Here is a 15651-nt window from a genome sequence, read left to right on the forward strand (position 1 = left end):
TTGATCAGGTTGTTGATTGTGGCCTGTGGAATGTTGGTCCACTCCTCTTCAATGACTGTGTGAAGTTGCTGAATATTGGCAGGAACTGGAACATGCTGTCATATACGCCGATCCAGAGCATCCCAAATGGGTGCATGCTCAATGGGTAAGTATGCTGGCCATGCAAGAAATGGGATGTTTTCAGCTTCCAGGAATTGTGTACAGATCCTTGCAACATGGGGCCGTGCATTATCATGCTGCGACATGAGGTGATGGTCGTGGATGAATGGCACAACAATGGATCTCGTCACGGTATCTCTGTGCATTCAAAATGCCATCAATAAAATGCACCTGTGTTCGTTGTCCATAGCATACCCCTGTCTATACCATAACCCACCGCCACCATGGACCACTCGATCCACAACATTGACATCAGCAAACCGCTCACCCACACAATGCCATACATGCTGTCTGCCATCTGCCCTGTACAGTGTTAACCCGGATTAGTCTGTGAAGAGAACACCTCTTCAAAGTGCCAAACACCATCGAATGTGAGAATTTGCCCACAAAAGTCAGTTACGAAGACGGACTGCAGTCAGGTCGAGACCCCAATGAGGACGACGAGCCTGAAGATGAGCTTTTTCTTGAGGTTTCTGACAGTTTGTGCAGAAATTCTTTGGTTATGCAAACCGATTGTTGCAGCAGCTGTCTGGGTGTCCTGTCAATGAAACGCCTTTGGAGATGGCTTATGGCAGAGAAATGAACATTCAATTAAAGCGCAACAGCTCTGGTGGACATTCCTGCAGTCAGCATGCCAATTGCACTCTCCCTCAAAACTTGTGACATCTGTTCCATTGTGCTGTGTGATAAAACTGCACATTTTAGAGTGGCCTTTTATTGTGGCCAGCCTAAGGCACACCTGTGCAATAATCATGCTGTATAATCAGCATCTGGATATGCCACACCTGTGAGGTGGATGGATTATCTCGGCAAAGGAGAAGTGCTCACTAACACAGATTTGGACAGATTTGTAAACAATATTTGAGAGAATTAGGCCCTTTGTGTACATAGAAAAAGTCATACGATCTACGTTCAGTAAACGATCTATTTGCCTTTGGCATCTATTTGGATTCTGCTCGGCTCAAGGGCCCGGATTCACATACATCGGCGCATATTTATTCCTGGCCTAGCGTATATTTTTTACACTATGCCGGTGCAGCGCGGAGAGGCTTGCACTGTATTCAGAAAGCCATTACTCAACAAGATGCGCCAGCGTAACGTATTTTCGAAGGCGTAGGCCAGCGTAAGTGTAAGGGGCGTGAGCCCATGCAAATGATGGTCCGAGCGGGTCGCAGTGGTTTACGTCGGGCGTATCTTAAACGGCGCATGCGCTGTAACGTGGACGTATGGCCCGCACCCCTCTCCGCATGTTTACAACTACGCCCGGCGTAACCCCTAAGATACGCCGGCCCACCGCCTACGCCCAGTGCATAAATACGCCCAGACATGCGCCCGTCGAGCGCAAAAGTACACCAGCAGCTTTTGGTGTAGGTACTTTTGTTTTCTGTTTTCTGAGCCATGTCTGCTCCGGTGACTGGGAAGAAGAGGAGGAAAAATAACTTTACACCTGAGGAGAAGGCAATCATCATCAATGCCATCTCAAGGTACGACGTGTGCCTCCATGGGGCACAGAGGGGCACGACCAGCAAGGTCCGGAAGGAGGAGATCCTGCAGGAGATAACCATGCATGTCAATGCCCTTGGCCAGGAGGTTAGGACCTCAAGGGACATATCCAAAAAGATTAATGACCTGCGTCGTCTGGTCCGAGACAAGCTGGCCAGGATGAGGAGGCACGCCAGGGGCACGGGAGGCCGACCAGCCAGTAAGATCAGCCTCACTCCTGATGAGGAGGTAATTGCCAGGTGCCTGGAGAGGGAGCAGGTAGAGGGCCTGGAGGGCTATGACTCCATTGATCAGCCCTTGAAGACAGGTAAGTGTGTTTTATCTCCTATCCGGTGTGTAGCATGTGAGGGGGTGGAAGGGAACATGTGACAAGTGTGTGGGTCCACCAACATGTGAATGTTTTGTGTCATCCACAGATGTGCTAAAGGGAGCTGGGCCGTCGTCGGCTGAAGGGAGCTGGGCCGTCGTCGGCTGCTTGGCGACCCACACTATCCCAGGAGGATTGTTCCCACACCTCTCCTCTAGAGGAAGTTGAGGAGGAGCACGGTGCTCTAGAGGAAGGTGTATACCTCATGGAGGAGATCCCCATCCCTGGACCCTCCCAAACCTCTTCCTCCATAAGGGATAGCCCCTCAAGGGCCTTCTCCATAAGGGAAAGCCCCTCAAGGGCCTCCTCCATAAGGGAAAGCCCCTCAAGGGCCTCCTCCATCAGGGGAAGCCCCTCATCCTCCTCCTCCATCAGGGAAAGCACCTCAAGGGCCTCCCCGTACAGACGGCCCCAAGCCTCTCCTGCCCCCAGGAAGGCTATGAGGAAGACCAGGGGTGATCCTGATGCCTTTGAGGAAAATCTGGCGAGGGATCAGGCCCGGCAGATCCACCATATGGGTGCTATAGCGGGTGACCTGCTCCGTGTGGTAGAGAGCCAGGCCTCCTCGGCCCAGACCCAGGCTGCCTGCACATTGGCTGTCCAGCAGGCCCTCACACAGCAGGCTGATCAGAGTACCTCCATCTCTGACAGCCTGCAGGATGTGAGTGCCAACTGCACTGCTATAGTGACCTGCCTTGGGGAGCTGCAGGCCACAACATCAGGCCTTGTGGCAGAGGTCAGGAGCCTTGCAGTGGCTGTCCAGGCCAACACTGCTGCCATTGAGGTGGAGGGGAGGAGCCTGGCAGTGGCCATACAGGCTAATTCAGCTGCCATCGAGGCGGAGGGGAGGCAGAGGGGGCGCCACCAGCGGCACACCACCACCCGCCAGCTGCGGATGCAGGCGGAGACAAATGCGGTCTTCACCCGCATTGCCCTGGCATTGGAGGGCAGGCAGCCAGCCAGGGAGAGACCTGGGGATAATCCTCCTCCAGATGCCCCCCCCCACCCGAGGCTCCCCCCAGGCAACTGAGGAGCAGGAGCCCTGGCACCATGCCTGGCCCACGACAGGGCAAATGAGTGCCTTTTTCCCTTTTTTTTATGCTCAGGTTATGAGTTTTTTCCTTTTTATTTTATGCTCAGGTTATGAGTTTTTTCCTTTTTATTTTATGCTCAGGTTATGATTTTTTTTTATTTTTGTAGTGACTGTACACGGTCAGTAGTGCAGACTACAGTGTGACTGGTGTGTGAATGTGGGGGTGACATACCTGCCAGCAAGTCGTGTCACCCTGGGTCGTCGGTGAGAGGTTATCCCCAGGACCGTGTGAATGTGGTATTAATGGACAGCGACACCATTGGGGCCTTGACGTGGTGTTGCTGCTCCCAAGTCCTGCATGGTGGACTTGGGCTAATCCAATGTGAGGTGGATGTAGTGTGTGTGAGCTAGAGACTACAGTGGTGTGTGTGAGCTAGGGACTACAGTGGTGTGCATGCGTGCATTCTCCTTGTGCCATGATGAATGTGTGTGTTTAATGTGCAAAGATACGTTCCACGAGGCAACTCCTGACTGCTGTTCCTTCAGCAGACGGGGTAGCCTCGGGCAGGGGGGGACTGTCTGGTTCGGCGGTCAGGTCATCACATATGTCAATCTCCAAGTCCTTTCTCATGGCGTAGTTGTGCAGCACGCAACATGCACCGATGATCTGGCACACAAAGTTTGGGGAATACAACAGGGTCCCCCCAGACTTATCCAGGCATCAGAAATGGGACTTCAGGATGCCAAATGTGCGCTCCACCACTGCACGGGTACGTATGTGTGCAGCATTGTATCTTCTCTCTCCTCTGGTTTGGGGATTCCGGTATGGAGTCATGAGATGGGGCCCAAGTGCATATGCAGAGTCACCTGGAAGGGAAAAGACAGGAGGATGTTAGTCATGCATGTGCCCCTCGTGATGTCTGCATAATGGGGTCGGACAGTCATGCCTGACTCCCATGTCACTCACCAACCAGCCAGCTGTCCCTGTACACGTTCTGTTTGAATTCTGTTGGGATGTTGCTTTGACGGTATATGTAGCTCTCGTGGCTGGCCCCGGGGTGTTTGGCACGGACGTGCCATATGAGGCATTGGGCATCAGCTATCACCTGTACGTTGATGGAATGCCAATGCTTACGATTGCGGTATATGTGCTCTGTGGCACGGGGGGGGCCGTAGTGCCACATGTGTGCAATCAATGGCCCCCACGGTGCATGGGAAGCCTGCAATTCTGTAGAAATCATGCATTGCCTTCTGCCGCAGATGCTCATGGGTGGGTTTGATGATGTGGTGGGACATGCATGTGAGGATTGCGGGGAAAACCTGGTGCACGCATCTGCTCATAATGGATTGTGACATCCCAGCCACGACTCCACTTGTACGTTGAAAAGATCCACTTGCAAGGAAATGCAGTGTTGCCAGTACCTTGACCAGTGGCTGCACTGCATGTGCGCGTTGTGTCTGTCTGGTGATTTCATCATGCAGGGCTGTGGCTAATTCCAGGATGACATCAGGGCTGAATCTGAAGATGCGATACACCTCCGATTCCCCCATACCAAAGACGTTCATGTGCGTTCGGTATATCCTCTCCCGTACCCTCCTCCGTGCCTGTAGACGAAGTAATGCTATGACCATGACCATATGCTTGCAATGATGTAAGATGTCTAATACTCCCTCACTACCAATCCCGTCTCTGCCTGATTCCTATGCTGACTATAAATAACATCAGCAGAGAGCGGACAGGGAGTGACCCATGACTAAGTCAAGTGACTATTGACGTAACGCGTGGGGGAGGAGTTACGAGCGGGACGGATCTAGGATTCGATCTAGGATTCGAATGAGGAGAGGAAACATCATATGAGCTGAGCGGCTTAATGAAGGATCGGTGTATTGTTGCTATATGCGGCTTTTAATCGGTGGATTCGTGAGTGTGCCATTGTTAGAGACCATCTATCCTCTTTGTATTGTTTTTGCACTCAGCTGCGCTATGAGAGTATCTCTCTTTTGTTTTCCATGAGCTGTGGTTAATGTGGAAGAGGCGTCTCTACTTGTGAAGCAGGAGCACGTTGTTTGAGATCACATCACACCTTCCTTTAATCATCACACTGATCTGGGTGTTGTTTCATTGAAAACCACTGGTGTATATTTATGCAATTGGACTTTATTTGTATCGTTTTTTGCCTATTAATTTGACACTTGATAGTTTCTTTTAAATCACTTATTAGCACGATTTGCATTTTCTAAGTTAATATTCAGCGCAAATTAACATATATATACAAGGAAATGCAGTGTTGCCAGTACCTTGACCAGTGGCTGCACTGCATGTGCGCGTTGTGTCTGTCTGGTGATTTCATCATGCAGGGCTGTGGCTAATTCCAGGATGACATCAGGGCTGAATCTGAAGATGCGATACACCTCCGATTCCCCCATACCAAAGACGTTCATGTGCGTTCGGTATATCCTCTCCCGTACCCTCCTCCGTGCCTGTAGACGAAGTAATGCTATGACCATGGCTGCCCCTGGCATGTTGGCATGCGGATGTGTTGTCCTGCAAGTGTGGTTGCTCAGCTAGTCCGTAACGGTGCTGCTGCAGCTACACTCCAGCTGACGTGTGCATGTCTGTTGCTGAGTTACACCTGCTTTATGAGGGGTAACTTTAGGCCGGACGTACAACTTATGCGCACCGCGCGTAGCCTGCGCCGGGCGCACGTACGTTCGTGAATCGGCGTATCTCCCTCATTTGCATATTTGAATAGGAAATCAATGGGAGCGCCAGATGCGTCCAGCGTAAATATGCTCCCACGATACGCCGGCGTATCGTGGGAGCATATTTACGTCGGTCGGAAGAAGCCTATTTTCAGACGTATCTAGTTCTGTTGGTATGGCGCACAGATACGACGGTGCAAATTTACACTTACGCGGCGTATCTCGAGATACGTCGGCGTAAGTGCTTTCTGAATCTGGGCCAAGGTGTTCAACTTGACTGACAGTCACCACCCGGGATGCAATATGCAGCACTGTTTTATGGAATTTGGCTACATGTGCACAGAACATCTGGGCACACAGCATGATAGACACTATGTTCAGTGGTAGGTAAAGATTCAGCAGTGGGTAAATCTTCTGGATTTGCACTTTACAGGCCGTTTAAGACTGCTTCATCATACTAGAGGTATTTTGTAAGTGTTCGGTGACTGCCAGGCAGCTGGCAATGACAGTAATGTGACCATCATATGTCAGATGTAGAATTGGGAGTATCAAAGAATGTTTCTGTTATCTGAATGAAAGCCAGGATCCCTCCTTCTGAAGGACTGAACAACAAACACTGGCATTCATTAATCCAGACAGGTCCCTTATTAATGAGCCCATTCTATATTTCAAATGGAGGTTATCAAAGGAGCTCAATCCCTCAAGCACACACACAGAAAGCAATATTTCTTCAGGGTCAATTCATTTTCCATCTGGCTAGTCGCTCGTGTGATAGTTTCAAGCAATTAATCCTAGGATCTTGGTCTAATTTCAGAAATGAAAAGTAATGTCTACATTCCTGACGGATTACTCACTGCAGTTATATAAACCAGCAAGTAGAGGTACAGAAAAAGATTTTACACCGTCTAATAATCTATCACTTCAGTGAAATATTAGTAAGTTCAATTAATTGTATTTTCCAAGGAAATTACTGGCTGTGTTATGGCAGATTAGCTAAACTATCACCGGGGAACTTTATTTGTTAGATAACATTAGTTAAATTGCTGTGAAAATGAAACATTTCCTTTGCATGTACAGAAGGGAAAAGGCCATGGTGAATATTCTAATACAATTCCTGCTTTCATTGCAGAGCTACCACGCATACTTAGAAAACAAAAATGACTAATGTCTGTTATATTGGACTTACTTTACAGCACTAAAAGGTATTTTGAATACTACAGCCTGGGGCCTGCTTTGATCCCCCCCCAAAAAAAAAATCCTTGCCCCATGTGTATGGTTTGCCATTGCAAGATATATTACACAGAACTGTAAATACCCATTTAAAGTTAAAGTTGAACTCCAGGGAAAGTAAAAATGCTCCCTGCCCCTTCTCTCCTAGGTTTAAATGCTCATTTAGGTCTAGAGGAACACGAAAAGCAGATTTACAGTAAAACCTTGGTTTGAGAGCGTTTTGCAAGACAAGCTATTTTTTTTTATATAAATTTTGACTTGATATACAAGCCACGTCTTGATATAAGAGTAGCGTCATGTCACAACTGAGTAATGTGAGTATGAAAGAGAAGAGAGGCGCCTCTAATGCCACGTACACACGAATCTGAATATTGTACGAAAAATGTCGTCCGAGGAAGAATCGTCCGATAATCGGATCGTTAGTACAGGGCTGGACGAGCCGATCATTTTAGTTCATCCGATATTATTATTTTATCGGACATGCACTAAAATTTTCCTCGTACGATACCAGATCGTACAATTTTCATTTGGTCAGTACAGTTGTCGTCCGAAAATACTACACAAATACATTACAACACATGACATCACTTTTTTTTTCTGTCGTACGAGAAGTTTTGTGACTTTAGTAACCTATTCAATTTCTACTTGCGACTAGTAAACGAAAAAAGTTGGACGATCTGTTGTCCGATTTTCGGATCGTGTGTACGTGGCATAAGTGTAGCAATATGGTTACATTTATTGAAGCATCTTTATAGACCACACCTGTGAGGTGGATGGATTATCTTGGCAAAGGAGAAGTGCTCACTAACACAGATTTAGACAGATTTGTGAACAATATTTGAGAGAAATAGGCTTTTTGTGTACACAGAAAAAGTCATAGATCTTTACATTCAGCTCATGATAAATAGGGGCAAACTATGTGTTAAGTTTATAATTTTTCTCAGTGTATATATATATATATATATATATATATATATATATATATATATATATATCAGCTTTTCCCCTTTATATTCTGTGTGCTGCCTTTTGGGCTGTATATCGATAAGGGCAGTTTGTTGGGGACACAAGAACTTGAACAAGAGGTAAACATATACAAATTCAAGAGCCATACCCACTGGTATACTATTGTTATGCATTTCCTGGGCAGGGGCATGCAGTGTCATGTGTTTTAGCTAAAGTAAGAGTAAGTTAGGACTCTGAAATTCACCTGCAGAACTGTATGTGACAGATATACAGTATAACTTCATACAGTATATTGCTAGCATTAGAAGCACAACATTATGACTAAAATGCTAAAAGGAGGTAAGTAGTGGAATAATGTTTTACTTCAGCAAATGTGACTGCTGATTTTGTTGTTCAGTTTGTATTGTTCAGATGATATTGTTCAGGGGGAATTTACTAAAACTGGTTATATTAACTTAACCACTTGGAGCCCCGGCCATTGGAAAATTACGGCCACAAGGTGGCTCTACAATGCCGGGAGTATGTCTATTGACGTCCTCGGCTCCTCCGGCCACTGGGGGGCGCGCGATCGCCGCCTGAGACGCACGCGCGTGCCTGCCGCGTCACTGAGGTACCGATGCGTGTAAACACACAGATCCACGTCCTGTCAGGGAGAGGAGACCGATGCTATGTCCCTTGTACATAGGGACACAGATCGGTCACCTCCCCCAGTCAGTCCCCTCCCCCCACAGTTAGAATCACTCCTAAGGAACACATTTAACCCCTTCCTCGCCCCCTAGTGTTAACCCCTTCCCTGCCAGTCACATTTATACAGTAATCAGTGCATATTTATAGCACCGATCGCTGTATAAATGTGAATGGTCCCAAAAATGTGTCAAAAGTGTCCGATGTGTCCGCCATAATGTCACAGTCCCAATAAAAATCACAGATCGCCGCCATTACTAGTAAAAAAATAAACTTTTTTTTTTTTATAATTCTGTCTCCTATTTTGTAGGCGCTACAACTTGTATGTAGAAGAATACGTTTCGGCCTAAACTGAGAATTTTTTTAATTTTTAAAAAGTAGTAGTTTTTTTCAAAATTGTTGCTCTTTTTTTGTTTATAGCGCAAAAAATATAAACCACAGAGATGATCAAATACCACCAAAAGAAAGCTTTATTTGTGGGAAAAAAAGGACGTCAATTTTGTTTGGAAACCACGTAGTACGACCGCGCAATTGTCAGTTAAAGCGGCGCAGTGCCGAAAGCTGAAATTTCGCCTGGGCAGGAAGGGGGTATATGTGCCCAGTAAGCAAGTGGTTAAAAATACCACACTTTCTTTCCCTTCATGCCTACACGCATGTTTTCATTGTACCTATGGAGAGAGCTATGGTTGTCACATAGCTTTTTCAATTAAGCTTTGACAATAAAACCTAGAAGCTGATCGATTACTATGCACAGCTCCACCAGATTTTGTGTGCACCAGTTTTAGTTTTATCCCCATTTATTGAAGATTAAAGCCTGGTACACTGTGAGCTGTCAGCTCTGGTCGGAGCCGCTGTACTAATGATCCAATGTTAGTAAAGCGATCTCCCCTGTTGAGCTCTTGTGCTCTGACTGGGGGATGGCCCTCCATCCAGAACACTCCGTTCCAATGGCTGAGAACACTGATTGGGAGGCGGTCGGCTGCTGGTTTCACGCTCGTCCAACAGAAGCTGGCTTCTGTGGGACTGGCTGCCTTACACACAGGCTGAATCTCGACCAGTTTTTATTGAACTGGCCCATGCTGTCTGGCATTTGGCCCGTATGTACGGGGCTTTACACAACTTCCCTCCGGCAAATAAGGCGCGTCACAAATTTCCGTAACTAGCCGAACTGCTCTATACGGCGCCTGCGCAGTCAGCTCTACACGGCTTCTAGTCGGTGCACAGGCCTCCGTATAGCGCCGTATAGAGCTGACTCGCAGTTCGGCTAGTTTCGGAAACTCGTGACGCGCCTTATCCGCCGGGGGGTAGTTTTTGTCAGGCACATCAATCATCTGGGCGAAGTCCCAGAGGACACTGCGCCACTGCATAGGAACGCCTACTCCCGCGGGAGCTAGTACCCGGAAGCCAGGTGAAAAATAGCGATAATACCGTATGTACACCCCCCCCCAAAAAAAAACAGCATACTGTACATGTTTAAAGTATACAGAATGTAATGTTATATACTTGTTTTTTGGGTGAACCTCCGCTTTAAGTTTCTAGGAAATTAATTTTAACTGTGAACCAGTCTCCAAGCAACAGCTGATTAATTCTCTATTTTGTAAAGGTCAGTTGTTCAGTTAGAAATATATACATCTCTACACAATGAGCACTTGTAAACACAATTAACACCTAGGCAGTGTATGCAATAAAAGATCATCTTTGAATGTATTACAATTTAAGAACTTTCCTTAAAGCGGTGGTTCACCCTGAATTTTGACTATGGCTGTATTAAACCACCAGCCATCGACAATAACTGATCCGTTTTTTTTTTTTTTTTAATCGCGATCCTTACCTTTGTAATGCAGCATGTTGGGTCCTGTCAATCACTTTTCCCCGCGGGAGTGGGCGTGTATCACAATTTCCCCCGACCAGCGCTGTCTCCTGGGAATGAGTTATGAGAATCCCAGGAGACGCGCTGTGCTGTAATCCCGCGATATCTCGCGGGTCACGTGACTCAGCAAGCGGGTCATGTGACGTGGGCGGCGACGAGAATTCTCCATTTCTTTCACCGTATCCCGGAAGGACAAGCTGCTGGGCCTCACAGTGCCCACAGTAAAGATGGAAACGTCCATCTCGGGATTTTAAAACATATCGTTTTCGGGAGAAATGCAATGCAGCGGGCTGAAAGACTGGGAGACACGAGTGCTTATTTGAACAAGGTAAGCGCGGCAGAAGCACCCAAAAAAAAAAAAACGAAAACCCGCGGAACCCCCGCTTTAATATATGCACCAAAAAAGCTGACATGATTCCTACACAAAATACAAGTATGGAATATAATGCATGGGTTTTAACATAAAAGTTACAATAAAAAAAAAAAAAAAACAGATTCTCCAATGTATCCCAGTTTTTTTGTTTGTGTTTGCTACACAGATTTGCAGGATTTCATAGTAGATGGTGGTTCTATATAAATTGTTCATAATAAAATATGTATAATTGGGGAAGATTTACTAAAATTGGTGCACACAGAATCTGGTGCAGCTGTGCATAGTAACCAATCAGTTTCTTACTTTAGCTTGTTCAATTACGATTTGACAATAAAACTTAGAGGCTGATTGGTTACTATGCACTGCTGCGCCAGTTTTAGTAAATCTCCCCCCATAGTGCCTGTGTTACCTGTAGCTACCAATCCAACATCAGCTATCATTTTCTATCCTGAGATTGAAAATGACAGCTTGAATCTGATTCTTAACTGCTTGAGACCCGCGCTATAGCCGAATGACGGCTACAGTGCGGATCTGAATATCCAACTAGACGTCAATTGACGTCCGCCCCTTTGGTGTTGGCCGTGTCCCTTGGACACAGCCAATTACAGATCGCCGCGAACGGCCAATCAGAGTGGCCGTTTGCGATGCGATCTGTGCTGCCAATGAGAGATGATCTCATATGTAAACATATGAGATCATCTCTTATTGCCGGCTCACACAGAGACAGCGTCCTGTCTCTGGAGAGGAGACCGATCTGTGTCCCTTGTACATAGGGACACAGATCGGTCACCTCCCCCAGTCACCCCCCTCCCCCCACAGTTAGAACACTAAGCAGTATACACATTTAACCCCTTCCTCACCCCCTAGTGTTAACCCCTTCAATGCCAGTCACATTTATACAGTAATTAGTGCATATTTATAGCACTGATCGCAGTATAAATGTGAATGGCGCCAAAAATTTGTCAAAAGTGTCCGATGTGTCCGCCATAACGTCGCAGTCCCAATAAAAATCGCAGATCGCCGCCATTTCTAGTAAAAAAAAAATAATAAAAAATAATAAGTCTGTCCCCTATTTTGTAGGCGCTATAACTTTTGCGCTTAAACCGCACAGGCGATCAAATACCACCAAAAGAAAGCTCTACTTGTGGGGAAAAAAGGACGTCAATTTTGTTTGGGAGCCACGTCGCACGACCGCGCAATTGTCAGTTAAAGCGACGCAGTCCTGGAAGCTGAAATTTCACCTGGGCAGGAGGGGGGTATATGTGCCCAGTAAGCAAGTGAGTAAGGACATTGCAGACATTCCAAAACTATTATGGGTAAGGTGATTGTAGTTAGCCGAATAAGTACATTTTTGTGTGACAAGCTTTTGGAGGTGTACTCCATTCTGCTTGTTCAAAGCACTACTGGAAACAAAGGTCTTACATACAGTCCTTAACTATATTGCCCCGATTTCCTATAAAACAACTGATGACCGTGTTTTGGATACGTATTCCAGACACAAAATAAGAACAAGACAGAAATCCACATTGTGACATAAACACGGGTAAAGAATACATACAATCTGACTTCCAGCTATAGCTATAAATGGTTCCTTGTGATTAACCATTATTCATTCATCCATATTTCTTATACAGTATATATCCACCACTTACCCGGCTTCCTCTCCTCTAATGTATTAAAGACTAGACTTTCAGCAATCCATGTGTATGAGATAAACAAGTGTCTACCATGAACACAACTCGACTCCCAGCTATAGCTGTAAATAGTTCCTTGTGATCAACCATCGCTCATTCATTCTCATCTCTTATACAGTATAATTTGTCACTTACCCGGCTTCCACTTCTCTTGTGTATCAAAGGCTGATATTCCATAGCTGGGGCCAGTGTCGCTTCAGTGCTACTCCTTTATCTAAGTGGAGAAATGTCTGTGCCCTTCTCTCTCTTTTAGAAAGATTTCACCCAGTGAAAACAATATCCAGCATTATACTAGTGGAATAAACCATGCATGTTAAAATGGATCATGCAAACATAATTTAACACAAGATGCTTTGACAACAACAACCAAAGCATGTTATTTTTTAAGTCATTTGAGTCTGTAAGGATACATGGTTAATTAGTTCCAAAAAAAGAATTATATCATACCTTGATTATTGCCATCTTACTTGGGGATTAGATGTCAAAATTCTGACCTTAACAGCACACGTGAAATTTTCATGTGATAGTCAATGCGTAGGGTTTATCTTAGGGCTCTTTTTTTTTTTTTAAACATCTTCAGTTTCAAAGTTCATGTGTAAGCGAGCCAACTTTTTTTTTTAGAACTGTGCTTATAATTTTAGAAGTCTGTGAATCATTGAAAGATGCACAGCAGAAACATCCAAACTTTAAATACCTTTCAAAGTTTTTGAATAACTTCCATATTTATTAAAACCTGAGAAAAGAAAATAAACACAAAAGTTTAGGAATTATCGGTTATGTTCTCATTTAAGAATTTTTACTGGTTGATGTGGACAACCGCTCCACTTTTTTTTTTTCACCTTCCGTCTTTTTTTTAATGTTTGCTTTTTCTTTTCTCCAGTTTTAGTAATCAAAGCAAAGTATAAAATAGAAAATGCATAAAAGGCCGTGGAATGTTTTATCTTTAGGCTCTAGTCACATTTGGCATTTTGGGTTCTTGTGGCAAAAAGAGCAGGAGCTTATTTTGGGCGACAAGCTTCGTGCGATGGAAATGCAATAATCGTGGCAATACCGCAGAGCGTTTTAGGTGCGATTGAAAATAAATGGCACCCGGACCTGCATTTTGTGATTAAAGAGTGATTTGAGTGTTCCCATATGACTGAGAGGCATGTGTTGAGGATCAGCCGCCCATTCCGCTCACTCCGTCTCGGAGCTGGGGGCAGTGGGACCCGGGGGCTCCCGGGCCGTAGCCGTTCCATGCTGATAAGCTTGTTATTTGAGCGGTATAACTATTCTGATGTGTGCATTTTTGTTGTAATACTGTATGTGGTCATGCTGATCTTCTTGATTTATGTTTGTCAATTATTTTTTATTTTCTAATAAAAATATATTGAACAAAAAAAAGAGTGATTTGAGATGGCGGGAAAAATCGCAGCGATTCCTCCCGAGATCCCAAAAGTCCAAACGTGAGCCTTAGGCCCCGTACACACGGCCGAGGAACTCGACGTGCCAAACACATCGAGTTCCTCGGTGAGTTCAGGGATGAAGCCGCCGAGGAGCTCGGCGTGCCGCCTTCTCCCATAGAACAACGAGAAAATAGAGAAAATGTTCTCTATTTTCTCAACGAGTTCCTCGGCGGCTCCATCGGGCCAAAAGTGTACAGACGACAGAGTTTCTCGGCTGAATCCGGGTTTGACCGAGTTTCTCAGTGAATTCTGCCGAGAAACTCTGTCGTGTGTACGAGGCCATAAAGAAAAATGAACTTTAGATGTAAATTATTTTATTGCAATATTGAATTACTAACTTCAGACACAAATTGAGAGATGGTGTGAAAGATTGTATGTTCTAAACAAAGTTATGAAACATTTTTCATTCAGCACTGACCCTTTCAGAAGCTGAACACAAAGTTAATTACGGGAAGCTCTGTAAATTCACTTAAAGCCCAGTTCCAACAAAAACATTTTTAAATAGTTTTTGATAGTATGAGGAAGAGTTAGGCCTCGTACACACGACCAGTTTCCTCGGCAGAATTCAGCTTGCGACCGAGTTTCTGGCTGATTTCTGCCGAGAAACCCGGCCGTGTGTACACTTTCGGCCGAGGAAGCCGACGAGGAGCTCGACGAGGAAATAGAGAACATGTTCTCTATTTCCTCGTTGTTCTATGGGAGCTCTCGTCCCGCCGAGCTCCTCGGCGGCTTCAGGGCTGAACTGGCCGAGGAACTCGATGTGTTTGGCACATCGAGTTCCTCGGCCGTGTGTACGAGGCCTTAGAACCTCTGTCAGATTATTTTGATAACTGTGTCCTCATTGTGAAAGTTTCATATTCCAGTAAATGTTGCAGCCAATAACAGTGGTTTTATTTTCTAGACTAACTCCATGGCAGCATAATTTTGGGTAGACTTTGCCTTCTCTCCTACCCATACGATACTTCTCCCATAAATTTTAGGGCTGATCCAGTCCATATGTTCTTAGTTTGTCCTCCTCACCTTGTAGGATCAAGATGTGCAAACAGCTCCCCCCTGCCTGGCTGCAATGGACTTGTAGCCGACCGCCTCTTACTCTTGGTGGAAAACCCTACTTTCTGGAACCCTAAGTAATGCTCTTTGCATGGGTGTTGTGGCTTGCGTTTGGGGTTATTCCCTTGCTAATAAATTCAGGTCTGTTTCCAAGGGTGGCTGTGCAGCTTTATGGCATATTCTGCCCAATTTGAATGTCTTTTATAACCTCTGAGCATGCAGGCCCTGTTTTCTGTATGACAGGTTCTGATTTATTACCCATCTGGTGAAAGTTTAGAGCTCCGATATGGGAGGCTGCAGTGTTGTCATCCTATTAGCAGTAGTTAACCCTTTAGGAGTTCCATACCATACAAGCAAATTTTTTATTGCTCTGAAGTTTTTGACTGCTTTGGAAAACTTCAGTGGCTGCAGTTTGAAGTAGAAATGTAATTTTTAGTATCTTTCAATTTATTGATGGTCTGAGTAGCAAGTGAATAGGTTATATTATTTTTCTTAACAATGTGGAGTTCTTCCTTAAATTTGCTCAGTACCTCTGTTTGGCGGGGATTCATTTTTTTACTGCAACAGGTCTTGT

The 15651-nt window shown here is 45.4% G+C and overlaps 1 protein-coding gene across 2 annotated transcripts in view; it reads right to left on the reverse strand.

Moving 5' to 3' along the window:
* Positions 1-13127, reverse strand: part of LOC120937483 (solute carrier family 2, facilitated glucose transporter member 11-like) — a 94997-nt gene extending 81870 nt beyond the window's left edge. Inside the window, exon 1 of one of the 2 annotated variants that reach the window (XM_040350756.1) lies at positions 13030-13127. In XM_040350756.1, the coding sequence (XP_040206690.1) occupies positions 13030-13044 (15 nt within the window). In that variant the 5' untranslated portion in view covers positions 13045-13127. Of the gene's footprint in view, positions 1-12717; positions 12856-13029 lie in introns of those variants that run through there. The other variant, XM_040350748.1, reaches the window with a different exon arrangement.
* Positions 13128-15651: the final 2524 nt, after the last annotated feature.

This window comes from Rana temporaria, chromosome 1 (genome assembly GCF_905171775.1).
Source record: "Rana temporaria chromosome 1, aRanTem1.1, whole genome shotgun sequence".
NCBI classification, from domain to species: Eukaryota; Metazoa; Chordata; class Amphibia; order Anura; family Ranidae; genus Rana; species Rana temporaria.